The 26559-nt window shown below is 36.5% G+C and overlaps 1 protein-coding gene and 1 non-coding gene across 7 annotated transcripts in view; both read left to right on the top strand.

Annotated features, from left to right (window-relative positions):
• NRDC (nardilysin convertase) overlaps nt 1–26559 on the top strand; it is a 100242-nt gene that overhangs the window by 50612 nt on the left and 23071 nt on the right. For 4 of the 6 annotated variants that reach the window (XR_013402055.1, XM_077957218.1, XM_077957230.1 and 1 more), the window contains exons 4-16: nt 783–852; nt 1009–1090; nt 3020–3173; nt 9646–9719; nt 13856–13951; nt 15455–15577; nt 17990–18047; nt 19681–19754; nt 21426–21495; nt 23159–23236; nt 24730–24850; nt 24935–24993; nt 25441–25495. Coding sequence is in view for 5 of the 6 variants with exons in the window: in XM_077957218.1 (XP_077813344.1) it covers nt 783–852; nt 1009–1090; nt 3020–3173; nt 9646–9719; nt 13856–13951; nt 15455–15577; nt 17990–18047; nt 19681–19754; nt 21426–21495; nt 23159–23236; nt 24730–24850; nt 24935–24993; nt 25441–25495 (1114 nt within the window). In the remaining variant the exon portion in view is untranslated. The remainder of the gene's footprint in view (nt 1–782; nt 853–1008; nt 1091–3019; nt 3174–9645; nt 9720–13855; nt 13952–15454; nt 15578–17989; nt 18048–19680; nt 19755–21425; nt 21496–23158; nt 23237–24729; nt 24851–24934; nt 24994–25440; nt 25496–26559) is intronic. The other 2 variants (XM_015139671.3, XM_028833839.2) reach the window with 1 other exon arrangement.
• MIR761 (microRNA mir-761) lies at nt 811–880 on the top strand. The gene has a single exon (NR_032732.1). It is a non-coding gene; the product is annotated as a microRNA mir-761 (primary transcript).

Below are 26559 nucleotides of genomic sequence, written 5' to 3' on the forward strand. Positions count from 1 at the left end.
TTGTTAAAAACTCTGATTTTCCCAAAGTATTGGGAGAATATATACTGATAAGTAATGTATGCTATATATCTTCTTTTTTGCTTTTTTTTTTTTTTTTTTTTTTTTTTTGAGACGGAGTCTCGCTGTGTCTCCCAGGCTGGAGTGCAGTGGCGTGATCTCGGCTCACTGCAAGCTCTGCCTCCCGGGTTCACGCCATTCTCCCGCCTCAGCCTCCCGAGTAGCTGAGACTACAGGCGCCCGCCACCATGCCCGGCTAGTTTTTTGTATTTTTAGTAGAGACGGGGTTTCACCGTGTTAGCCAGGATAGTCTCCATCTCCTGACCTCGTGATCCACCCGCCTCGGCCTCCCAAAGTGCTGGGATTACAGGCTTGAGCCACCGCGCCCGGCCTATATCTTCAATTAGAAGTGAAGAACTAAAAAGCCTTTTTAACATTTAGTTATATTTTTTAATAGCTACTGATTTTATCTTTTTTATCACTTACTATTTTTGTTAGATGTTTTCCTAAAATGTTATCTTATTCTATCTTAACAAAATTTTCTGAGTTACATGTTGAGAGGTTTCACATCTAGTAACTGAGTCACTCAACACAAAGCTTTTAATTGCTTAGAGACCTTCAGAGATATCTACCTAGATATGTTACTTCCGCAGATTTCCAAAATCTAATAATTCAGGGGAAAAACTTGGTTCAGAATTCTGAAATGCTGACGTGAAGTGGTATTTGGGTGGGCTGTCCAGTCCCTCTTCCCTTTTTTTCTGTCTGTTTCTGCTTTTTTTCCTTAGGTCTGCACCTGTTCAGCATTTGGCAGGATGGCAAGAGGAGGAGCAGCAGGGTGAAACTGACACAGTTCTGGTGAGTTTCACTTTGCTGCTCCTCCTGATTCTCAGGGAAAGAATTTTGTTACTCTTATTGGAAAGCATCCATCTCCAAATGAATCCTTAAGATAAGATGCGAATATTATTCCTTTAGGGTTGACTCAACTATTTGTATGTGTTCTAATTACTCCAGTCTGCAGCGGCTCTTTGTGTTGGAGTTGGGAGTTTTGCTGATCCAGATGACCTGCCGGGGCTGGCACACTTTTTGGAGCACAGTAAGAATTTGTAAAATATCATTCCCTGGTGTGTGGTTTTTTTTTCCACCTCTGAACTTATATGAATTGATGTCAGAGATTCATAATTGATTTGGCAGAAGTATGATATATTTAGCAAGAGAAAAGGCTAAGAAAAAATCCTTGATTTATGAATATCATGGGGAAAACTTAATCTGAGTGTACTTATATTGAAAATTAGAATGAAACCACATAGAAAACTTTTAAACTGTAGATGTCACTATTGTTGAGCTGTGTTAAGGCCAACAGATCAGGAAATGATTGCCATTTTCCAGGAAATGGCCAGTCCTGGGGAGGGCAGTCCCTTCCAGGGTTAGCAAGGCCCCTAGCCAAAGCATCTGAACTATGGGAATTCCCTGGGTGAGGTGGCTCACACCTGTAATCCCAGCACTTTGGGAGGCTGAGGTGGGTGGATCACTTGAAGTCAGGAGTTCGAGACCAGCTGGCCAACATGGTGAAACCCCGTCTCTACTAAAAATACAAAAATTAGTCGGGTGTGGTGGCATGCGCCTGTAATCCCAGCTACTCGGGAGTCTGAGGCAAGAGAATCGCTTAAACCTGGGAGGTGGAGGTTGCAGTGAGCTGAGGTTGTGCCACTGTACTCCAACTTGGGTGATAGAGCGAGACTCCGTCTCAATAAAAAAAACAGAAAAAAACTAGAAATTCAAAAGGCATGATTAATATAAAAACAAAACAATAGAAACTTTTCATTTAATTTGGAATGTGCCTAAATAAAACCTATGTGGGGCCAGGCATGGTGGCTCACTCCTGTAATCCCAGCACTTTGGGAAGCCAAGGCAGGTGGATCACCTGAGGTCCGGAGTTTGAGACCAACCTGGCCAACATGGTGAAACCCCATCTCTACAGAAATGCAAAAGTTAGCTGGGCATGATGGCACACACCTATAATTCCAGGCACTCTGGAGGCTGAGTCAGGAGAATCGCTTGAACCCGAGAGGCAGAGGTTACAGTGAGCCGAGATCGCGCCATTGCACTCCAGCCTGGGCGACGGAGTGAGACTCCAGCTCAAAAACAAACCAAAAAACCCTATGTGGATGTTATATAGTTACAAATATTTATTTTTATTTTACAAATATTTATTTTAAATTACTCATTTTTTAATGGTCTGGTTTTCTAAAGTATTTGAGGGTACTTCTTACTTTGTAAATTTTTATAGTAGCAATTAATCTGCATATGTTTGTGCTTAAATTTTAATCTCCTTAAATTTAATTAAAGAGATTAAATTGTAAAAGCAGTAGCAGTTAATCTGCATACATGTTTGTGGATTTGTTTGAATTTTAATCTAATTAATTAAAGATACATTTTAACCTATTTAGATTTAAATCTTTTTGATCTCTTTATAAATTTTATGTTTGTCTTATCTTTCTTTAAAGATGAAATATTTGTTTTTTTTTTTTAGTATAAAAGTAACACGAGCGTTATAGAAAGTTACAAAAACAAGTATAATTAAGAAAGTATTATTTAGGGTCGGGTGTGGTGGCTCACACCTGTAATCCCAGCACTTTGGGAGGCCGAGGTGGGCAGGTCACTTGAGGTCAGGAGTTGGAGACCAGCCTGGCTAACCTGGTGAAACCCCATGTCTACTAAAAATACAAAAATTAGCTGGGCATGGTGGCACATGCCTGTAATCCCAGCTACTTGGGAGGCTGAGGCACAAGAATCACTTGAACCCAAGAGGCAGAGGTTGCAGTGAGCCAAGATTGCATCACTGTGCTCCATCCTGGGCAACAGAGTGAGACTCTGTCTCAAAGGAAAAAAAAAATTCAGACATAACCATTTGATGTGTTGATCTATTTTCTTTCAGTTTTTCTTTGCATATAAGAAAGTTTATACATGATGAAAATATTGTCTATATCTTTGTGTTGTGTGACTTTGTGTTCTTTCCATTTAGTGGTATTCATGGGTAGTTTGAAATATCCAGATGAGAATGGGTTTGATGCCTTCCTGAAGAAGCACGGGGGTAGTGATAATGCCTCAACTGATTGTGAACGCACAGTCTTTCAGTTTGATGTCCAGAGGAAGTACTTCAAGGAAGCCCTTGACAGGTAACTAACTCTAAATATATTTTAATTTTAATGATCTAATAACACTTTGCAAATGTAAATAGAGTATTCTTGTACTGTAGAATTGTCACAGTACTTTACTTGGACCAGGCATGGTGACTCATGCCTGTAACTCAAGTACTTTAGGAGGCTGAGGTAGAAGGAGCGCTTAAAGCCAGGAATTTGAGACCAGCCTGGACAAAATAGTGAGAACTTGTCTTTACAAAAATAAGTAAATAAAAAATTAACCAAGCATGATGATGAGTGCCTGTAGTCCTTGCTACTCAGGAGGTTGAGGTGGAAGGATTGCTTGGGTCCAGGAATTCGATGCTGTAGTGAGCTACATTCACACCACTGCACTCCAGTCTGGGTGACAAAACTTTATTTGGAGAAAAAAGCTGTTAAACTATTAAATACACTTTGACTCTTATTCTATTATACATAGTCTTTGTATTAAAGATTAAAATAAAACTCAACACCTTTTGGGTTTTATTAATTTTATTAATAATGTATTCTCTATTGACTCATTATTTTATATATATATATATATATATATATATATTTTTTTTTTAAAGAGATATGGTCTTGCTGTGCTGCCTAGGCTGGAGTGCAATGGTATGACTGGCCATCAATTGCATGAATGCATGGCTCAGTGCAACCTCAGTCTCCTGGGCTGAATGTGCCACCACCCCAGTTAACTTTCAAATTTTTTGTAGAATTGGGGGTCTCACTGTATTGCCCAGGCTGGTTTCAAACTCCTGGCCTCAAGTAATCCTCCTGCCTCAGCCTCTCAAAGTGCTGGGATTATAGGTGTGAGCCACTTTGCCCAACCATTTAAAAAACAGAATTTAGTAGAAAATACGGAGAAACAGAGAAGCAAAAAAAGGATAAGATTGCCTCTAATTTTACAATCTAGAGATAACCACCACTGATGTTTTGGTATAGACCCATCTATATTTATTAACGTATACTGATCATATTGTTCATACCCTTTTATAATTAATTTTTTGTTTGTTTGTTTGTTTGTTTTTGAGATGGAGTCTTGCTCTGTCACCAGGCATGAGTGCAGTGGCGCGATCTTGGCTCACTGCAACCTGCGCCTCCCAGGTTCAAGCAATTCTCTTGCCTCAGCCTCCCGAGTAGTTGGGACTACAGGCATGCGCCACCACGCCCAGCTAATTTTTATATTTTTAGTAGAGACAGGGTTTCACCATGTTGGCCAGGATGGTCTAGATCTCTTGACCTCGTGATCCACCCACCTCGGCCTCCCAAAGTGCTGAGATTACAGGCGTGAGCCACCATGCCCGGCCTATAATTAATTTTAAACAAGATATATCATTTTAACTTATATAATTTATAAAACATGATTTTTAGTGATTATATGTTATTTACATTGTATAGAAGTACCATAAGGTGTTTAACGAGTTACATGTGATTGGACACTTGAGTTGTTTCCAGTTTTCTAATACTGTAATGGTGTGATGACTATCGTGATCTCTGTGAATATTCTTAATTATTTCTATTAAGTTCTAAGAAGTGAAATTGCTGAATATATTTGCAAATATAATTTTAAGACTTGTTTTTTTTTCTTTAAGCTTTCGAAATTCATTGCAAAATTGTTTTCCAGAAAGTTTGTCAGTACAATAGTAGAAGTTTGAGATTATATGGTTGCAAACCAAAGTCTATACTGGAAAAAAGTAGAAAAGTAGAAAAAAGTTATACCTAATTCTAGATATATGCAAGATTGAAATGTTAAAAAAAAAAAAGAAAGAAACCTCACATTTGTCTAGTATGATGCAAGCTCCTTCAGAGTAGGAATTTTTGTCTATTTTTTGTTAATACATCTGCAAATCAAGAATTTGGTAAATACTCAGATTTGTTAAATGAATTAATGCAGTTCCTTTATAGCAAAAATTACCATAAAATCAAAAGATAAATGACCAAAAAAAAATTGCAAAACATGGCAGAGATCTAATATTTAAAAAAAAATTGGCCTGGTGCGGTGGCTCACACCTGTAATCACAGCACTTTTGGGGGCCGAGGCGGGGGGATCACTTGAGGCCAGGAGTTCGAGGTCAGCCTGGCCAACACGGTGAAACCCTGTCTCTACTAAAAATACAAAAATTAGCTGGGCTTGGTCGCATGTGCATGTAATCCCAGCTACTTGGGAGGCTGAGACAGGAGAATCGCTTGAATCCAGGAGGTGGAGGTTGCAGTGAGCTGAAATTGTGGCATAACGCTCCAGCCTGAGTGACAGAGTGGGACTCTGCTCAAAAACAAAATAAAAAAGGTAAAAAGAAAATATCTCTTTTCTTAAGAGATTAATTTGATCTCGAAAAATCTTTTGGACATATTCCTATAAATTGGAAGCATATGCCACTATTTTTTTTTTTTTTCTTTTTTGGAGACAGAGTCTCACTCTGTTGCCCAGGCTAGAGTGCAGTGGTGTGATCTTAGCTGACTGCAACCTGATGCCTATAGTTGAGCACTTTGGGAGGCCAAGGTGTACGGATCACTTGAGCCCAGGAATTTGAGACCAGCCTGGCCAACATGGTGAAACCCCATCTCTACTGAAAATACAAAAATTAGCTGGGTGTGGTGAAGCAGGCCTGTAATCCCAGCTGCTTGAGAGGCTGAGGCACGAGAATTGTTTGAACCTGGGAGACAGAGGTTGCAGTGAGCTGAGATCGCACCACTGTACTCCAGCCTCGGTGATGGACCGAGACCCTGTCTCCAAAAAAAAAAAAAAAAAAAAAAAAAAAGAAAGATAAATTAGTGAAGGCAATGCAAATGGTGCCTGAGATGATCTTTCCTATAAATTTAGACAGGATCAGCAATACCTTCAGAGGAGACTTTAACTATATAACTCTGAAGAAAACTGCATCTTTGCTCTTGTTACAGAGTTTCTCAGCTCTTAAGTTTTACAAAATCCAAACAGGTCTTTGTATGTGTGAAGAAATCTTAAGCAGAAGACAAGTTGAATTTTTACAACTTTATATTTAGCTATGTCCATATATAAAGAAGGAAAAATAACTGATTATATTGGGGAAAAGGATAGGCAAATAGTATGTATGATATGAATACATTCTGGCTATCTCAGAGATTATGAAATTTGATATAAAATGTAATTAAGAAGTTTGTTTTGTTTCCTTTTAAAGAGTTGTTCTAAATATATTTTGTACAAGGACTGCTTCAGCATCTAAGAATATCACCTTACACATTTGTTTTTATTTAAAAAGAAAGCCACCCAATTAATAAGAAGAAAGCCACTGCATTAATAGGATAAATTAATGAGAATATCGAATCATAAATTTTTACCATAAGTAGAGCATTATAGGATGCAAATACTATAATAAATGCTATAATATTATACTTCTACAATGTATAAGGAATGAAAAGCCTTTATACATGTGTAATATGCTCTTATATAACATGGATTAAGTACCTGTTTTTAATAGGTTAGCAAAATCTGATTCCCTCACACAGGCCACATTGTTTATAAGTATCTTGGATCATTTAAATAAACAGCTGAGGAAATGACTAAATTTTTACTCCAGTAAGTGAGCATGGAAGCCATCTTTACCATGGTGGCATCTTCTATTTTCAGTAAATTTGAACTTTATTTTATCAGTATTTCATGGTAAGAGTGACAAATACCAAAGCTTAGGATGTCCACTTCTAACAGGAAACCCTCCCCATTATAAGCTGGGAATACAGAATCTTCACCTTCAGCTTGTGGAAATGGATGAGGCATCCTGGGTAGTTACAGCCTAGATTCCAAGTGCCTAAGTATTATGGGGAACCCGAAGTCTTGATTGTGGCTTCATGGGCCAGAGCTGGTAGTGTTCCCAGGAGCCTGGGAGAAGCAAACATAAGCCCTCTCAAAAGGAAGATGCCTTCCTCCTAGGCCCTAAATTGTTACAAATATTTTTTCAAGTAAAATAACCAACATTCAGTCAAAAATAAGCAGGTACTCAGGAAAATAATGCAACATGATTGAGAACAGATGACACAAACAGGTTCTTAGACATCTCAAGTATTGGCATAGTTACACACAATTTCTAAAATAATTATACTTTCTATTTTTTAAGAAAGGCCAGACGCGGTGGCTCATTGCCTGTAATCTCAGTACTTTGGGAGGCCGAGGCGGGTGGATCACCCGAGGTCAGGAGTTTGAAACCAGCCTGGCTAATATGGTGAAACCCCATATCTACTAAAAATACAAAAATTAGCTGGGTCCGGTGGCAGGCGCCTGTAGCCCCAGCTATTCAGGAGGCTGTGAGGCAGGAGAATCACTTGAACCTGGGAGGCAGAGGTTGCAGTGAGCCAAGGTAGTGCCACTGCACTCCAGCTTGGGTGACAGAGCGAGACTCCATCTCAAAAAAAAAAAAAAAAAAAAAAAGAAAGGACAAATTTGAATATACTTGCAAGGAAAAAGAAACTGTAAATATGACCTAGGAGATTTGTAAAATGAAAGGATACATCTGGAACTGAACTATGATAAAAAATTGAAAAAGTAATGGACAAGTTTAAGAGTAAATAGAGTTGAAGATAGAATTAGTAAGCCAGAAGATAAACCAGAAGGAATTAACCCAAATATAGCATAAAGAACATATATAACCCAAATATAGCATATAGCACAAAATTAAAAATACAAAGAATATAAGGCATAGAGGATAGAATGAAAATATCCCATATATTTTACTTGGAGTCCTAGAAGGAGGAGAGAGAAAATTGAAGTAGAGACAACATTTGAAGGGTTGATCACTGGAAAATTTTCAGAACCTGTTGTAAGACATCAAATCAGAGATTAAAGTCTAATAACTTCCAAAAGGATACATTAGAAGAAATATAGAAAATTTTTGCCAGATAAACGAGAAAATTTTCTTCAAAGGAAGATGAGTTACACTTACAGATGACTACTTAACCTCAGTGCTCTGAAGAAAAATAACTACCAACTAATAACTAGAATCACAAATTGTACACTAAATAAAAATATCTTTTAGGAATGTTAGTAGGCTGGGCATGATGACTCATGCCTATAATCCCAGCACTTTGGAAGGCCAAGGCAGGTGGATTACTTGAGCCCAGGAGCTGGAGACCAGCCTGGGTAACATGGTGCAGGGAAAAAGTTAGCAGGGCATGATGGTGCATGCCTGTAGCCTTAGCTACTTGGGATGCTGAGGTGGGAGGATCACCTGAGCCTGGGGAGGTCAAGGCTCCAGCGAGCCATGATGTGCCACTACACACTCCAGTCTGGGTGACATAATTAAATAAAATTAGTTTCATTATTTAAGTCAACAGAAATTATCCAACCCATCATTAATCATACCAAGTACTGAAAAGAAAAAAAAATGCCCCAGTATATCTAGCAGGTAGTTAAGTTAAAAGTTACCTTATTGCAAGCAAAAGTTAAAAATTTATTAAGCCTGAGCAATGTAGGGAGACCCCGTCTCTACAAAAAATTTAAAGATTAAAAAAAAAAATAGTAGTGCACATCTCTAGTCTCAGCTACTTCGGAGGTTGAGGCAGGAGGATTGCCTGAACCCGGCAGTTTGAGGCCACAGTGAGCAGTGATTGTGGCACTGCATTCTAGCCTGAGTGATAGAGTGAGACACTATATAAAAAAAAAAAAAAGTTAACATTTTAGGAAATTAATTTTTTAAATTGTTTTATTTTGCTGGAAAAACACCAATTTTTGAATAATTTTTAACAATTTAATTGCATTGCTATTATATATTTATATAAGTGGAATTTGTATGTGTAATTTGATACATCACAGTTTATATAATTAAAAATTAATTTAAAAAGCAGATAAAATTATAAGATTAACTTAAATACCAAGTCTTTAAAATTCTGATTTAACTTTTAACTGAAATGTTTTTAGTCATTTGTAACCTTGCATTGAATTTAAAAAGTAAGCTTTATGTACTCTCTCTATAAAAACATAGATATACATAACATTACATAAATAGACTATCTGTGGTATTACAGTTTTACAAAGGAATGAATAGGAGAAAATTTCTGAAAAGGCTCCTAAGGGTTGATAATGGAAATACAAAGGGCTGATAAATATTGGTTTAGAAATAGATATATAGGTAATAAAACTATAAGAAAAGGAGAGAAATTACTACTATACATTCAGGATATTTCATGAGGTAAGGGTGTGAGCCAAGTGCTTCTAGAGTGTTGACTATGGTCTGTTTCTTCACCTGGGTGGGCCACTCAGATGTCGTTTATATGTTCATATTTTATTAACTTTTCTGTATGATTGTTATTAAATATATTTCACAATGAAAAAGTTAAAGTAACGTGTAGATATTCGTTTAAAATACAGAAATGCAGATTATTTAGATTTTATATACTTAGGATTGTGAATTAAATCTCCAACTTAGTAAGTTTCTTAATTAAAATAATAGATGTTGATTGATGAAAGTGAACAAAAACAGAAATGCCAGTTTTGTTTTTTGTTCAGATGGGCCCAGTTCTTCATCCATCCACTAATGATCAGAGATGCAATTGACCGTGAAGTTGAAGCTGTTGATAGTGGTAAGAGGAGTACTTTATGTGTAACTACAGTTTTTTCCTTCATGAAACCAATTACTTATTACATTTATCCTTCTCTATCTCTAGACCATTTTATCTTTATATTTTAAAGTACTAAATTGAAATATGTGTTGTGTTTATTCCTGAAGTCATTAAACGTCTAATTCAGTGTAGATTTGAAGTAAATGAAAGGGATAGTGGATTTTAGTTTTTTCATCCTTTGTTTTTTGAAGGTTTTACCATAGGGGCTAATCTTTTGAGATTCAAAGATTGAAGACTATAGAGGAAAACAATGTGCTTATATAGGGTGAGGCTTCATTATAGCTCTGTGCTATAAATATTCCTTAATTACATAGTACCAATAAATATCACCATTGTATATTATCCCTGCTTGATTTATTTAGGTATTAGAAACATTTAATACTAGACTTGAGGGGACTTCCAGTTCATATAGGTTAGGCTTGGCTTATAGCGAGTGCAAGTCTCTGTATTTGTTCCACTTTTTATAGTATTTTCCTCCTTGGTTTGATGCAGTGTCTAGTTCTAATAGTGATTTAAAGCATTTACTAGGCTGAGTAAACTAACAGATGGCTAGAGTGATCTATCTGGAAGTCAGCAGACCCCTATTTAACTTACAGAAGTGTCTCTAGCTGTGGCATTCAGTTTATTTGTAAAAGAGGATGGAATGGTTAGGCTCCTTCTAGCTATAGTAGCTCCTTGGAAATCAAGGATTTATTTTCTTCATTTTTTCACTTGCCTAGCACAGCGTCTGTTTTACCTTAAACCCAGTTAAAACCTGTTGAATGGATGAAAAAGCAAAACAACTGAGGATAACTGTAAAAGCACTTTCCGTATTTTGAGACTCAAGAACTAGGTGCTTTCTAGTATGTTTTTCTTTATACAGTTTCTAGAGTAGGTTGACACCAGTGTTTAAACAAGCAGACCTTTAAGTAGATTTTATAATTTTAAACCAGAATATATTTTATTATGCTTTGAAAAATTATGCTGAAAGAAATATATATGTATATACAACACAGTATGGAGTTTTGGTTTATGCTGAACTAAAGTAAAAATTCTGTTGTGCTTTTGTTCATTTGTTTCTTTCTTTCTTTTTTTTTTTTTTTTTTAATGGTAGGAGACGTAGATTTCAATCTGATCCAACAGTTGTAACTGATGCAATAAATTACTTATTAACCAGTTTTGAAAGCTCAGTAATCAGGTGTTATTTTTTTCTAGTCTATTCAGATGGGACAGTCTTTCTTCTGTCTTTCAGATTTTACTTGTCTCATTCACATCTCTTTAGTTGTGTGCATGATTGGATGGCCAGGTCCATGTATAAAAAAATGAAGACTGTTGAGCCTTCAACAGCTCTGGCAGATTCATCTTATAGGGTCATTTTCCTTTTCCTTTATTTGTCTCCACCTGCATATGGAAGAGATTCTTTCTGTCCTGGCTTTTAAATTTGTTAACTAGTGGTAACTTCATCACTAGGTTATTGTTCCCTATACTCATATCAGTTTTTGGTCTAATCTTTCAATGGAGGATTTGTACACATACATTTATAAACGTTTATTTGCACAATGCAAGTAGATTTGTTCAGTCTTTTATAATTTCCTTGAATATATTTATTTTTATTTTATTTATTTTTTGAGACACAGTCTTGCTCTGTTGCCCAGGCTGGAGTGCAGTAGTGCAATCTCAGCTCACTGCAGCCTCTAACTCCTGAGCTTGAGTGGTTCTTCTGCCTCAGCCTCCCAAGTAGCTGGGACTACAGGTGCCTGCCACCATGCACAGCTAGTTTTTGTATTTTTAGTAGAGATGGGGTTTCACTATGTTGGCCAGGCTGGTCTTGAACTCCTGACCTCAGGTGATCTGCGTGCTTCAGCCTCCCAAAGTGCTGGGATTACAGGCATGAGCCGCTGCACCTTACCTGAATACATTTAATAACAGAAGCTCATATAACATATCCACATGGTAGGTTTTAAAAATAGAATTAATTTGGGAGGCCAAGGCGGGCGGATCACGAGGTCAGGAGATTGAGACCATCCTGGCCAACATGGAGAAACCCCGTCTCTACTAAAATACCAAAAATTAGCTGGGCGTGGTGTTGTGCACCTGTAGTCCCAGCTACTTGGGAGACTGAGGCAGGGGAATTGCTTGAACCCGGGAGGCGGAGGTTGGAGTGAGCTGAGATTAGCACCACTGCATTCCAGCCTGGCGACAGAGCAAGATTCCGTCTCAAAAAAAAAAAAAAAAAAAAAAAGAAAAAGAATTTTTTTATTGCTAAGAGGAGATTATGGAGAAATTATTATTATTATTTTTGAGACCGAATCTTGCTCTGTTGCCCAGGCTGGTGTGCAGTGGCTCTATCTTGGCTCACTGTAACCTCTACCTCCTGGATTCAAGCAATTCTGCCTTAGCCTCCCAAGTAGCTGGGACTATAGGCGAGTGCCACCATGCCCAGCTAATTTTTGTATTTTTAATAGAGATGGGTTTCCCCATGTTGGCCAGGAGGGTCTCGATCTCTTGACCTCATGATCTGCCCGCCTCGGCCTCCCAAAGTGCTGTGATTACAGGTGTGAGCCACCGTACCTGGCCTGGAGAAATTATTATTATTATTGTTTTGAGACAGAGTCTCTGTCACCCAGGCTGAAGTGCAGTGGCGCGATCTTGGCTCACTGCAAGCTCCACCTCCCAGGTTCACGCCATTCTTCTCCCTCAACGTCCTGAGAAGCTGGGACTACAGGCGCCTGCCACCACGCCCTGCTATTTTTTTTTGTATTTTTAGTAGAGACGGGGTTTCACGGTGTTAGCCAGGATGGTCTCGATCTCCTGACCTCGTAATCCGCCCGCCTTGGCCTCCCAAGGTGCTGGGATTACAGGCGTAGGCCACCGCACCTGGCCGAGAAATTATTTTTAGTAATTGACTTTTTATTTTAATGATAGTTTATACTCATATAAACATATATAATTGTCTACATAGTGTGTCTTACTGATTGAGATGAAAGGCATGTCCAATGCCTTTTTAAATCTTAATTATGTGTCAAAGTGCAGTCTCTAGTTTTATTTACTTCTTTATTTTTAATGTTTGTTTCCTTTCCAAATGTGGTCTCTAAGTGTTCAGCTATTTATACTCTATTTTTATCAGTTACAAGGGGTCTTAAGTCACTTTTCGTAGATATGTTTACATGTCTGCTATATTACCTGTTATTGCAAAAATGTGGTGGCTTGAAATAAAACATTTATTTTCTTACAGTTTTGGAGGAATGGAATCAGGTACATTAGATCTTCCTCAAGGTTATTGAGCTTAGTGTCAGAACTGCAATTCTAGCGGTTTTTAGTCCATTTGGGCTGCCATAACAGAATCCCACACACTGGGTGGCTTATAAACAACAGAATTGTTTCTTACAGTTTTGGAGGCTGAGAAGTCCAAGATCAAAGAACTGGCAGATGTGTCTGGTGACAGCTCTCTGGTTCATAGACAACTGCCTTCACTCTTTGTCCTCATACAGCAGAAGGGGCAAGGGAGCACTCTGAGGTCTCTTTTACAAGGCACTAATCCATTCATGAGGGCTCTGCCCTTATTACCTAACCATTTCTCATTGGCCCCTACCTCCAAATACCATCACATTGGGGATTAAGTTTCAACGTAGAAATTTTGGGTAGGGGGGACACAAACATTCAGTCTTTAGGGTAGCCAAGGTATTTCTGACTTCAAAGTGATTGTTCTTAGCCATCATACTTTATTACTAACATAGTTGCTTTCGGAAGAAATTTAAACAATATATATGACCAAGTTCCCAGATACAAGGTTTAATATTTTATGAGCATTTTCATCAGTAAAATCTTGTACATAGCATCCTAGAGCTGAAACTTTCAGATCATTAACTACCTTGTGTTTCATTTGAAAAATAAGGGTAAAACTCTGGTAAGCTGAATTGATTTACCCAAAATTACAGGTCATATTAAGTCATAGAGCCAGGCCTGGATCACTGAGTTTCTCACTTCAGTCTTATAACACGTGATTCATAAAGTTAATTTTTGTTACTTCTTTGCTTTCTGTTCTGTAAGTTTGAATTTCCATATAATAAAGGAGATACTGAATTTTGTTTTATTACGTGTTTCTTTAAAATTGACAGAATATCAACTTGCAAGGCCTTCTGATGCAAACAGAAAGGAAATGTTGTTTGGAAGCCTTGCTAGACCTGGACATCCTATGGGAAAATTTTTTTGGGGTAAGATACTAAATACATCATCTTATTTCATATTTTCTTGTTAAGATTTAGAATAAGAAAAGTTGATAAGGAATTGAAAATTATAAAGCTAGAGCCCCTAGGTACCCTTTGCCTTTTAGGATAGCTAGTTAGCCTTTCAAACACGAAGTTGTTAAATATGCCAGTATTTGGTTCTCTAACAATGAATATAGCAAGAATAATACCTTACATTTTGTGAATGCTTTTGAAGTGCCAGATACTATGCTAGCACAACATGAATTATTTCATTTGATCATTATCACAATGTTCAGAGATAGGTACCATTATCATCTCCATTTAAAGATAAACAGGTTTAGGCCAGGCGTGGTGGTTCACACCTGTAATCCCAATGCTTTGGGAGGCTGAGGTGGGAGAATCACTTGAGCCCAGTTCAAAACCAGCCTTGGCAACATAGTGAGACCCCCATCTCTGTTTTAAATTTCAGTCAAGTTATATAATTTGTTTAAATCACACAGCTAGTAAGTGGTGGATGTGAGATTTGGACATCTGTTTATCTGATTATAAAGTCCGCGCTCTACCTCAGCCTGACATGTCCATTTGTCAACAGAGTTAGCAGTGGTTTCTGTAAGAGTTTTTTTAACTGTGACTTAATTTTGTTCATCTGGTAAACTGTTTAACTGGTGTCTGTTTTTCATAATGGCATTTTCTTAGTGGTAGGATTTAGTTACAGCCTCATATTAATCCTGTTGACTACAGAGTAAAATTTAGGACGAGATGATCTAAATGATTCTTTAAAGGGTGCTTTGTTTCCCTGTATATTTCTGTACAGTTATATACATTTTATAGGGCATTCTTGCTTCATGTGTTTTATTTTTAAGAATTAGCTGGGCACGGTGGCTCACACCTGTAATCCCAGCACTTTGGGAGGCCAAGGCGGGTGGATCATGAGGTCAGGAGTTCGAGACCAGCCTGGCCAAGATGGTGAAACCCCGTCTCTACTAAAAATACAAAAATTAGCCGGGTGTGGTGGTGCACGCCTGTAGTCCCAGCTACTTGGGAGGCTGAGGCAGGAGAATTGCTTGAACCCAGGAGGCAGAGGTTGCGGTGAGCTGAGATCATGCTATTGCACTCCAGCCTGGGCAACAAGAGCAAAATGCTGTCTTAAAAAAAAAAAAAAAAAAAAAAAGAATTACACAAACCTATTATTAAAATAATTAGAAAGAACCTGGATTGAATACTGCTGGACTAATTATTAAGCAAGGAAGCTTAGGGAGTTATTGTCTGTTTTTTTAAGGTTTTCCCAACCAGAGATTAATTCCTTGGATATTAAAATATACTTCAGAATTGTTTCTTATGCATTTTTGTCTCATTAATGTTAATACATTATTGCACACTGGTTCAATATTCTTGAGTCACTTGGGTTATTTCATTAATCATGTATGGTAGCTAAGTATGCATTGATGATGTAGAACACTTAACAAAGTGAACTTAGTTATATCTATGATTTTTTTCATTCTTTTATAGGAAATGCTGAGACGCTCAAGCATGAGCCAAAAAAGAATAATATTGATACACATGCTAGATTGAGAGAATTCTGGATGCGTTACTACTCTGCTCATTACATGACTTTAGTGGTTCAATCCAAAGGTAACTATTTATTATGGCTCTTAGAGTTACTCTGAAGTAGTGCTTTCTTAGGATTTGTTTGCCTGTATCGGTGTTGCAGTGTACTATTGTACTATTAATTACTTTAGTGCTTGACCTTAATACAAGGTAAAGGAAATCAGAACTTGGAGATGTCACATAGCTAGTGACAAAGCTCAGGGAAACACAAGATGATGAGATTCTCAAGCAAATCTCTTACAGAAATAGGTCTTATTTGTAAGATAAGATATGTAGGCTGGTCTATGAATGTATTAACATTCTAATAGGTCATGAATTGATCTTTTAAGCCACCTTCAGCTGCAATTGTGTCTGTAGTTTTACATTTACTCTATAGTAATTACAAACTCTTACAGTGCAAAGTGTTGGTTTGTTCATTCTTACATAAGGTCCTGTAAAAATGGCATGATTAATTGAGATTGATCATGGTGACAATGGCAGAAGTATCTTAAATATAAAATACTGGTGAATACCTCAGTGGCAGAAGTATCTTAAATGTAAAGATTGATGAATATCTCTATTTTCCTTCTTTGATCATTGTCTTCAGTAACTCACATTAACTTTTTCTCATTAAGGAAATCATGGAAGCTTTCTTTTGTTTTCTTCACATTTCAACCTACTTGTTTTTTTTTTTTTTTTTTTTTGAGACGGAGTCTCACGCTGTTGCCCAGGCTGGAGTGCAGTGGCGCGATCTCGGCTCACTGCAAGCTCCGCCTCCCGGGTTCCCGCCATTCTCCTGCCTCAGCCTCCTGAGTATCTGGGACTACAGGCGCCCGCCACCGCGCCCGGCTAATTTTTTGTATTTTTAGTAGAGACGGGGTTTCACTGTGGTCTCGATCTCCTGACCTTGTGATCCGCCCGCCTCGGCCTCCCAAAGTGCTGGGATTACAGGCTTGAGCCACCGCGCCCGGCCCAACCTTCTTGTTTTTCAAAGTCAGTAAATTGCTAAATTATTCCATTTAACATACCTTATAGTTTGCACATTTCTGTTTGAAAGGCTAATCCTCTCACCCTAATGTGATTCCCCTTTTTATAAAGTTTGCTTTTTACATTGCCAAAATTAAGATCAAATCTGACTTGGTACTTACATGTAAAACATTTTTGCATTTATGATCAAAATGAGTTCACTAAAGTTGACTTGAAGGTAAAGTTACATGGTATGGTAGATTCTTTTGTTCAAATTGCTTCTAGGTTCCTTTTACATTTGCTAAATTAGGTAATTCCATATTTGGTATACAAGTTAATTCATGATTTATGATTATTGTGTTTGCAAATAATTCCATGTGTTTTTCTTGAACTAGTTATTCCGTTTCTTTTGTATTTTCTTCCTCTGTGATGACAGATATAAGAGCTTATTAATGCTTATTTCAAAATTTTAAAACAAGTCCTAGAGTTTTTGTTGTTTAACAAGACAGGGTTTTGCTTTGTCATTCAGGCTATAGTGCAGTGACACAATCATAGCTCACCGTAGCCTCAAATGCCTGGGCTCAGGTGATCCTCCTGCCTCTGCCTCTGAGATAGCTGGGATTACTGGCCCCAGCCACTGTGCCTAGGCTAGAGTTTTGATGAAAACTATGTACAATGTAGATTTCATAGAATTTAGAGTTTAAGCATTAATTATACCATTTAAGAGTCAAACATCTATATAAATAGTATAATATAGATTCAGAAGTCCATTAGTCTAAATCCCATGTTTTATATAATGGGGTTCTGTATTGAGAATTAGTGAAATTCATGTGCCTGGTAGAACTAACAAATACTCTTCAATGATGGTCACTCAGATAAAGCAAAAAGTTCCCTTTTTCATTTAGATCTTGTTTTTTTACTATAAATTTCAAAAGAATTTCTTATTAAACATAAGAAGTGAATCAAAGGAAAACATAAATCATATATACGTATGATTTATATATATATATAAAGACTAAAAAGAAGACCTATGAGTTAAAACCTCAGCAAGTGTAAATTAATGTAAAACAAGTGGAATATAAAAGTACTGATGAGATGGCAGAAAGGAGAGGTTAATGTAATATGGGTTAGTATGGAGAAGCCTTCCAAGAGGATGTAAGTTTTGTAATGGGCGTAGGATGGTTGGCATAATCTTATCTCTTGGTTCTTCACACTAGCCTAATGCTAAAGATATATTTTTTTTGTTAAACTTGTATGCATTTTCTAACTTTACCAGGGAGAAATAAAGGAGTCTCATAGAATTCTCTGTGTCATAAGGTTTTCTTTTCTACTGTTATTTTTCCTATTAATCCATTCAGGAGTGGCAAGTAATGGCCAAATTAAAATAACCCTTTGTTTTTTAGCTAAAGATCTCTGAGAAATCTAATTGCATTTCTACCTTGAATAATGTCATTGTATTTTCCTGTGTCTTCCCTGTCCTCCCCTCTCAAGAAACACTGGATACTTTGGAAAAGTGGGTGACTGAAATCTTCTCTCAGATACCAAACAAGTAAGATATCTATTTTCATACATCATACACCTTCAGAGTTAAAGAGACCATTATCTTGTATGCTTTTTCATTTTTACACAGGTGATAGAATTAAGACCTAAACAAACTTAATGAATGTCAAAATCACACAGTATTTGAGTGGGTAAACTAAGATGACAAGCCAAGTTTCCATAGTTCAAAATTTACAGGCTTGTAAATGTATATAGTAAGCAATAATTCTGAAAAATTTATGCCTCCTTTTACATTTATTTAGAGCTTTCCTGTGATACAAAAGAAAATACTATCTGAGAGGCAGAAGAATATGCACATTTACATCCCCCTCATTGGGACAAATTGTATTCTGAAAATTTGTTTTTTTTACGTCAGTTGTTTGGATATTGCACTGGTTTTCCCCATAAAAGAAATAATCTTTTAGATGATGACTGACTTTCCATACTGCCTGAAAAACTCCTATTTCATATAGTCAAACCAGATGTTCTTTTATAAGAAATTGTATGTAGAGTTTCAGTTCAGGATGATATAAACATTTTTTCTCCAACTCAAATTCATCAAAATAGTACAAATATTTAAAAGATACATTACTGCTACAGTTTTGTTACAAAGTTTACAAAAAATTTAATTCTGAAGCAATGAAATCTTTCTTTCCATACCTAGTAGTTTGCATTTTAACAAAATTAATGAAAACAGATATTTTTTCTTGCATCGGATGAGTAACCTGTGGATTTTCCCAGTTATTCTTCTAATACATAATTATTTGAAATTTATGAAAGAAACTAGCATAAAATGTTAGAATAATTTATAATGACAACTGATTGGTTATTATTGATTTGGCTTTATATGAATTGCCATTGATAATTAGCAGTGCTTTTTGGTATGTAAAGGTAATCAAAAGCATGAGAAATTTGTGGAGCTTTTTTTTTTTTTCTGATTAGAAGTCTTGAGTGTGAACTATGGAAATGTCAAATGTGAAACTTTAATAAAATCAGAGGTATATTTAATAGAGGAATTAATTAGGTTCTGTCAATCCCTGATGAGCATTAAAAAAAAATCTCATATGTTATTCACTAATAACTTTGGTTCCTTAATTAGACAGGTTAAAAATTCTTCAAGGCATTTAATACTAATTTGCATCGACTGTGTTTTGGAAGAAATATTAAAGTTACAATATCTTCAACCAGAGTAGAAGCCCCTAGGAGGGACCAAGTCTTTTAAATACCACAGTGCCTGATATAGTGCTTTATACCTAATATTCACTTCATGTATAATTGTTGATTTTAAAAAAGTATTATCTCTAGTGTAAGTTTCTTTCTGAAATGGCTTTGTCTAGGAGGAGAACTGAAATTAAATGGGGCTGATAGGTCAGTAAATATTGGGGTGAGAGGGGGTCCTTTAAATTCATTCTTCTCTATCTCTTGAGTTGTGAAGACTTTTGAGTTATTGGGCTGACGCTAAGAACAGATTGTGTAACTGAAGATTTTGTGGCTGTGTTGCCATCTGTTTGTTCATGCCTGGAATGCTTTCCAAGAAGGAGTATGTAGAATAGATTATAAATATCTCTCAGTTAGATATCCCTAAATATATTGCTTATAAAGGCTTTTGCAATTAAATTTGTATGTATTTGTTTTATTTTCAGTGGGTTACCCAGACCAAACTTTGGCCATTTAACGGATCCGTTTGACACACCAGCATTTAACAAACTTTATAGAGGTTTGTGAACCAAAAGTTTAAAACTGTTTGAAATAATTTTAGCACATTCTCCATAACCTAATTGAGGCTGCCAATTTTCATTGAAAATGAGAACACAACAGAAAATGCAGCTGGGTTGGAAAGGGAGTAGATGGGCAATGGAGATCTAATTAATAATAGATAGCAGACCATTGACTAGCTGCAGATTGTTTGATTCTGGTGCCCTGCTGCTACTTCAGTCTATTTCATGCTTTCTCCTTGCTTTACGTTTCTTCCCTTTTGTTCTCCGTTTTGTTAAATTTCATTCATGTTTCATTTTATTTATATTCTGCTCTTTTTGCCTTTAAATGAATGAAAATAGAGGAGAGGGAAAACACTTTGGAAATCGTTTCCTTTTTGTGAAAGCAATATTTGCTAAATAAAAATATAAAATGTCAAGAAATGGGAGAAAAATCACCCTTAAATCTTACCATCAAGAGAAGTCATTTGTATCGGATTTCTTTTTTTTTGTTTTTTGGAGACAGAGTCTCGCTCTGTTGCCCAGGCTGGAGTGCAATGGCACGATCTCAGCTCACTGCTTCGCCTCTCAGGTTCAAGTGATTCTCCTGCCTCAGCCTCCCGAGTGGCAGCGATTACAGGCGCTCACCACTATGCCCAGCTGATTTTTATATTTTTAGTAGAGACGGGGTTTCACCGTGTTGGCCAGGCTGGTCTCGAACTCCTGGCCTCAAGTGATCCGCCTGCCTTCACCTCCCACAGTGTTGGGATTACAGGCGTGAGCCACCACGTCTGGCTTCCAGATTTCTTTCTGATTTTCTAATAGGTATATTTTCTTAACAAAGTTGAGATTAAAATATATATATAATTCTGTCTCCTGCTTTGTTTCATTTAATAGTATACCTGTAATAACTACATAATGAGTTGTGTGATTACATTACAATTTACTTAACAATTTGCCTATAGTGAATATTGCAGAAACATTCTTAATTCACTATCTCTCTTTCTTTATTCTATCATGACAGATTTTTTTTTTCTCTTTTTACTAATTACTTTAGGTATTCCCTCCTTCTTCAGCCCGTTACCAGTCTCTTTCCTTTTCCTTTCCTCTAATCAGTGACTGTTTTGTTACACCCTTCAGCTGCTGGCTCCGTTCTGTTAATATTAAGCTAACTCTTTCCAGAGACAACTTATTTTTGATTGTATTCTTTCTGGTTTTAGTTTTCCTATTCATAGAATAATAGCATTGGGAAGAATCCTAGAGATACTTTAACCCAACTCACTCATTTTACTATGAGTAAACAGATTCAGAAAGATTTAAATGCAAGTGATTTTCTCAGGTCATATAAGCACATATAGCAAGATAGGGGTAGGACTGGATTTCAGCCATGGGTCTCCTGACTCCTAGTTTTGTATCCTTTCTTGCAAGAAGAGATCCATACACAGCAGCATTTCATATCCTCATAGTTCTTTTATCCCTGCTTTCTCTACCTCTGAAACCAAATAAAAAAGAAATTTACAAAAACTGCATTATTCGAATTGGAAAATTGGCAAGTTGAAATAATAAGTGCGTTGTCCTTAACCTTCCCTTGTTTACTGGAAGATAAATATATTGAATTTTAAACATTTTTGTAATATAGTAAAAGTTATAGAGAAACACTTATATCTGTTCTTCTGGAAAATATTTTTGTTTAGTTGTTCCAATCAGAAAAATTCATGCTCTGACCATCACATGGGCACTTCCTCCTCAACAGCAACATTACAGGTAAGAGTTTAAGGGAAAATTTACTTCATTAGAACCGAGTGAGAATCATTTTTAAAGCATGCTAAATGGTTTAAGTTTGGGGGTTCTGAATTTATAAACAGCAATGCAGTAACCTGGAACTTGATTACTCCAGGAGCTTTCAAGCCTTGCTATGTATTTTACTATTTTTTGGATATAAAAACTAGAGCTTTCTCAGTTATAGTGGCCTTTCTTAAGTCTTTGATATTAAGTGTTTAGTGTGAATGCTAACTTTTGTAATTTGTTTTGATCTTGTCAAAAGTAAAGTTAAATAATTTGGGCCTGGCAGACTGGCCAACATGGCAAAACCCTGTCTCGACTAAAAATATCAAAAAACTAGCCAGGCATGGTAACACACACCTGTAATCCCAGCTACTCAGGTGGCTCAGGCATGAGAATTGTTTGAACCTGAGAGGTGGAGGTTGCTGTGAGTTGATATTGCGCCACAGCACTCCATCCTGGGCGCCAAAGCAAGACTGTGTCTCAAAATAATAATAATTTGGACTGGTAATACGACTAGGTACATAAATCCCAAGGATTTACTCCTCTGAATTAGGGCAGGTTTATGCAAATTAGGAAAGGATTCTACTTGTCTATATAGTTATCTTATATGAGCAGTATAGCATGGGCCAGAGAGTTATTTAAGATAAGCATCAGTCAGTGCCTACAAATGCTTTTCTAATTAGAAATACATGCTAATCAACTGGTAAAAATTTAACTTTTTTGGGAGGCGGATGGGGCTCAAGCAATCCACCCACCTTGGCCTCCCCAAAGTGCTGAGATTACAGACATGAGCCACTGTGCCCAGCCAAATTCATATTTTAAACAAGGTTGTATGGGCTTTAAGGATTGCTTAACGTAGTTGAAAATCATATCTTGACTTTCAAGAATTTACAGAATTTAACTGTGTAACCTAATTAAATTTTCTCATATATACAGAAATAGACAGAAAACTAAATTTTTTTCTGTATGTCTTTGTGGTAGGAATACTTTTAACAAAATTACAGTAGAAGCCAGTGGGAAAGACAGTTTGAACAGCATGTGCACAATTACTCGGACTATTATATTATTAGTATGTGATAAAGCATTTTTATACTTGTTACTGCATTTTCATGAAAACTCAGTAAGTAGTTGGGCAAGTGAAGAGAAAAAGAATACAGTTCAGTATCTTGCTCAAGGTCATGATTTACTTAAAGGAAAAACTAAAACTAGAATCAAGATTTTCTGACCCTTTGAGTAACACATTTCACTTTACCACAGAGCCCAATATAGTACCAAAAGCTTTACAGACAGTGATTCATACCTATATTAGGTTCTAAACCGATAAGGAATCTACATTTCATTTTGGGGAAAGCAAAAAGATTTATCATGAGAGCAGGTAAGTTTGGTGTCCAAGAGAAAAAGTAGTGCCCTTAAATTTTGGGATGATTGTACTCTTCAGTAATCTCAAATGAAAGAGTTAATTTTACTATATTTTCTGTTTTTATCTTCCTGCTATTAAATTAATTACAATTTCATGTTTAGTGGACATATGTGAGAATAAGTTTATGATTATATTTTCAAATTATTGTAGCCTTAGAGGTAAGATTTTCTGGTGTATTTATACCTTTTTTTTTTTCTTCTAACCATTAAATTTTTTTAAAAGGGTGAAGCCACTTCATTATATATCCTGGCTGGTTGGACATGAAGGCAAAGGCAGCATTCTTTCTTTCCTTAGGAAAAAGCAAGTATTCAATTAATAAGTATTTTCAGTATAGCAATCTCTGAAAAATAATAGACAATAAGTATTATATAATGCATTCTTTTACTTTAGCTGCCAGGAAGCCTAGAATAAGATTTAATGCTTAGTTATAGTCATTTTAATAACTTATATTATTTTAATATCCATATTATATTTGTGTATTTCCTTGTAAGCTACCTTTTAGCCCATTGTTGGAAGTTATTTGTACACAAAATTTAAAAAAATCATAAATGAAAGTAATAAATTCCAGAATTACGTAAAAGAATTAGCTCTAATCAATAATTTATATTTGACTGAATGGTAAAAAAATCAGTTATTTAAATGCTATGGATCTCCAGGTTTTCCCAACCCCAAAGCTGGACTTTAATGAAAACTTCATTGGGTAGGTAAATCATAATTAATAGGTGGGACTGCAAATGGTATATGCAGCCATGTTAGCAGAATGTTTCCTGAGCATTAAAGCACCTGTTTAAGTCACCTGTAGCCCAATAATAGAAATATAATTTTATAATCAGGACTAATACATTAAAGTAATTCCTTGTTTGATTTTTCTATAAATGAAATAGTATGAGAATGGAAGGATAGATGAGAAATTTAAATAAATATTTTTAAGACACTTGTGTGTACTAGAACATTCAAAGAGAACTAAGAGGGCAGAGTTAACTATAAAATAATAAACTAATGATACTGGGTTCATATGTACCTTACACAATATATGTTATATGCTTTGAGCTGTGCACAACGTTTCTACCTGACTGAGCTTTATTAGAATTTCAGACTCTATTCTGGTGTCCTCTCTTTGTAATTTTTCAGAATTAATCTAGTCAGAGAAAGGTATAGTCTCATTGCTTGTTCCTTAGACAACCTATGTAGGTTAGCTAACAGCCTTAAAGAACTCACTTGACATTCGATGTAAGTATGTATTAGAAGTGTCTTAAGGCCTCTCCTAGGAGTCAGGTTCAAAAATGGTGAGGCTGGGCGCGGTGGCTCTCGCCTGTAATTCCAGCACTTGGGAGGCTGAGGTGGAGGATTGCTTGAGCCCAGGAGTTTGAGACCAGCCTGGGCAACATTGTAAGACACTGTCTTTATTTAAAAAAAAAAAAAAAAAAAAAAAAAGGTAAGCAAAATGCTTTCCAGCAGCCATCATTTTAATACTTTGTGCTGTTCTCTTCAAAAGGAATGGTTTTCGTTTAATAAAGCTGTTAATGTTTTACTATGTTGCCGTATCTGTTCGTATTTGCATTAAACAAAGACTGTTATTTCCTTCTGGTGATTCCTAAATGTATCACAATTCCTTGGGAGGCCTTGTGCTTTTAAAATTTGCACTTTTAGATTTACTGTTGGAAAGTATATGTTTACATCAAAGGCTGAGGTTTCTAAATTTTACATAGAAAGCCTCTATATTTTGTTAATTTGAATGTCTGTAGACGCCAATCCAGGAACATTGATTGGGTTAATTTTTTCCCCACCTGTAGATGCTGGGCTCTTGCACTGTTTGGTGGAAATGGTGAGACGGGATTTGAGCAAAATTCTACTTATTCAGTGTTCAGCATTTCTATTACATTGACTGATGAGGGTTATGAACATTTTTATGAGGTAAATAATTCAAATTGACTTGTTTTTTCCTTTTACCTAGGTATCCTTTTATGCAAAAGACTAATTTGGATGTTTTGTTTTCAGGTTGCTTACACTGTCTTTCAGTATTTAAAAATGCTGCAGAAGCTAGGCCCAGAAAAAAGGTAATAAACACTTCTTGGAATGAGGCCACGAGCCAGTCCTGGTATATTTGAGGCTTCAGGCTGCCAGTAGACATGCTTTAGTCTTGCCTTGATGGTTTTTCAGGCATTTTCTGCTCTGTTTCCTTTATTGTCTCCATATCCTTATCCCTCTACATGTGAGTGTACACTAAGACTTTATACATACGTGGCCAGTCCCTTTATTTTCATGCTTCTCTTTTATTGTTGATGCTTCTATTGAGAAATTTTTAAACTTTTATTCTAGGTTCAGGGGTATATGTGCAGATTTTTTATATAGGTAAACTGTGTCACAGTGGTTTGTTGTACAGATTATTTTGTCACCCAGGTACTAATAGTTATCTTTTCTAGTCCTCTCTCTCCTCCCGCCCTTCTCCCTCAAGTAGGCAGAAATTTTAATATATCTTCTAATTATAATTTTCTCCTTCACAGAATTTTTGAAGAGATTCGGAAAATTGAGGATAATGAATTTCATTACCAAGAACAGGTACTGGAAGTCAAATTCTTTTTGCATGTTATCTGTGACTGAGTTGAAACTGGTGTCGACATTGTTCCTCTTTTTGAAAGTGTCAGTGGAGTTTTAATTCTGCCATTCTGTGTCATGTGAGTCTCTAGATGTCCTTGAAGCTAGCTGAAAATTAACTATTAGGTTTTTGAGTATTTATATTGAATAAGATAAGGCAGTGAGAGGATTAAGCAGATGACACAGATCATGTTGTGTGGTAATCATTTATCTACATAGTCATCCATCTATCCCTTCAATAAACATTCATGGAGACTTGTTATGGTATTTAATATTTTGGGAATTCAAATATTGTGAAGACATTCTATAAGGTAATTTATATTTACCATGTAGAATGTTAGAAACATTGTGCTTTGGAATTCAGGGGAAGGAGAGCATTTTCCTTGATTGAAATAGGCTCACAGGCTGGGCACTGTGGCTCCTGCCTGTAATCCAAGCATTTTGGGAGGTCAAGCAGGCAGGTTGCTTGAGCCCAGGAGTCTAGTAAAGGACTGGGCAGTGTGGTGTTTTGGGAAGCGTATTGGATGTGTTATGAGGTCAGAGTTCTGATGTCTACTTTGCCTGTCGTTTACTCACTGTGTGACCTTAGGCAAGCCATCTAGCCATCTAGTCAGGAAAAATCCGACTGTGTTTCCTCATTGTAAAACATGGGACTGGAACTACTTGGTATCTGAAGGATCTGTCAGTTTTAAGAGTCTGTGTTTCTGGGTGCTCGGTAAATACTTGAATTGACTGTGTTCCTCTGGAAAAATATTTCCATTTCATGTATCAGTGAACTGGTGGTCATTCTTTCAGTTTTAAATTGAAATAATGTTTTTGTGAATATACCTTTTTATCTCAAGACTTTTATCTGACACTCACATTTTAATTATTTTGAAATTTAAATTAGAGACAGAGTCTTGCTATGTTGCCCAGGCTTGCCTTGAACCGGGCTTAAGCTGTCCTCCCGCATTGGCCTCCCAAAGTGCTAGGATCACAGGCATGAGCCACCTTGCCTGGCTAACACATTTTTTTTTTTTTGAGACAGT

The sequence above is a fragment of the Macaca mulatta genome, chromosome 1 (genome assembly GCF_049350105.2).
Source record: "Macaca mulatta isolate MMU2019108-1 chromosome 1, T2T-MMU8v2.0, whole genome shotgun sequence".
In the NCBI taxonomy this organism is placed as follows: domain Eukaryota; kingdom Metazoa; phylum Chordata; class Mammalia; order Primates; family Cercopithecidae; genus Macaca; species Macaca mulatta.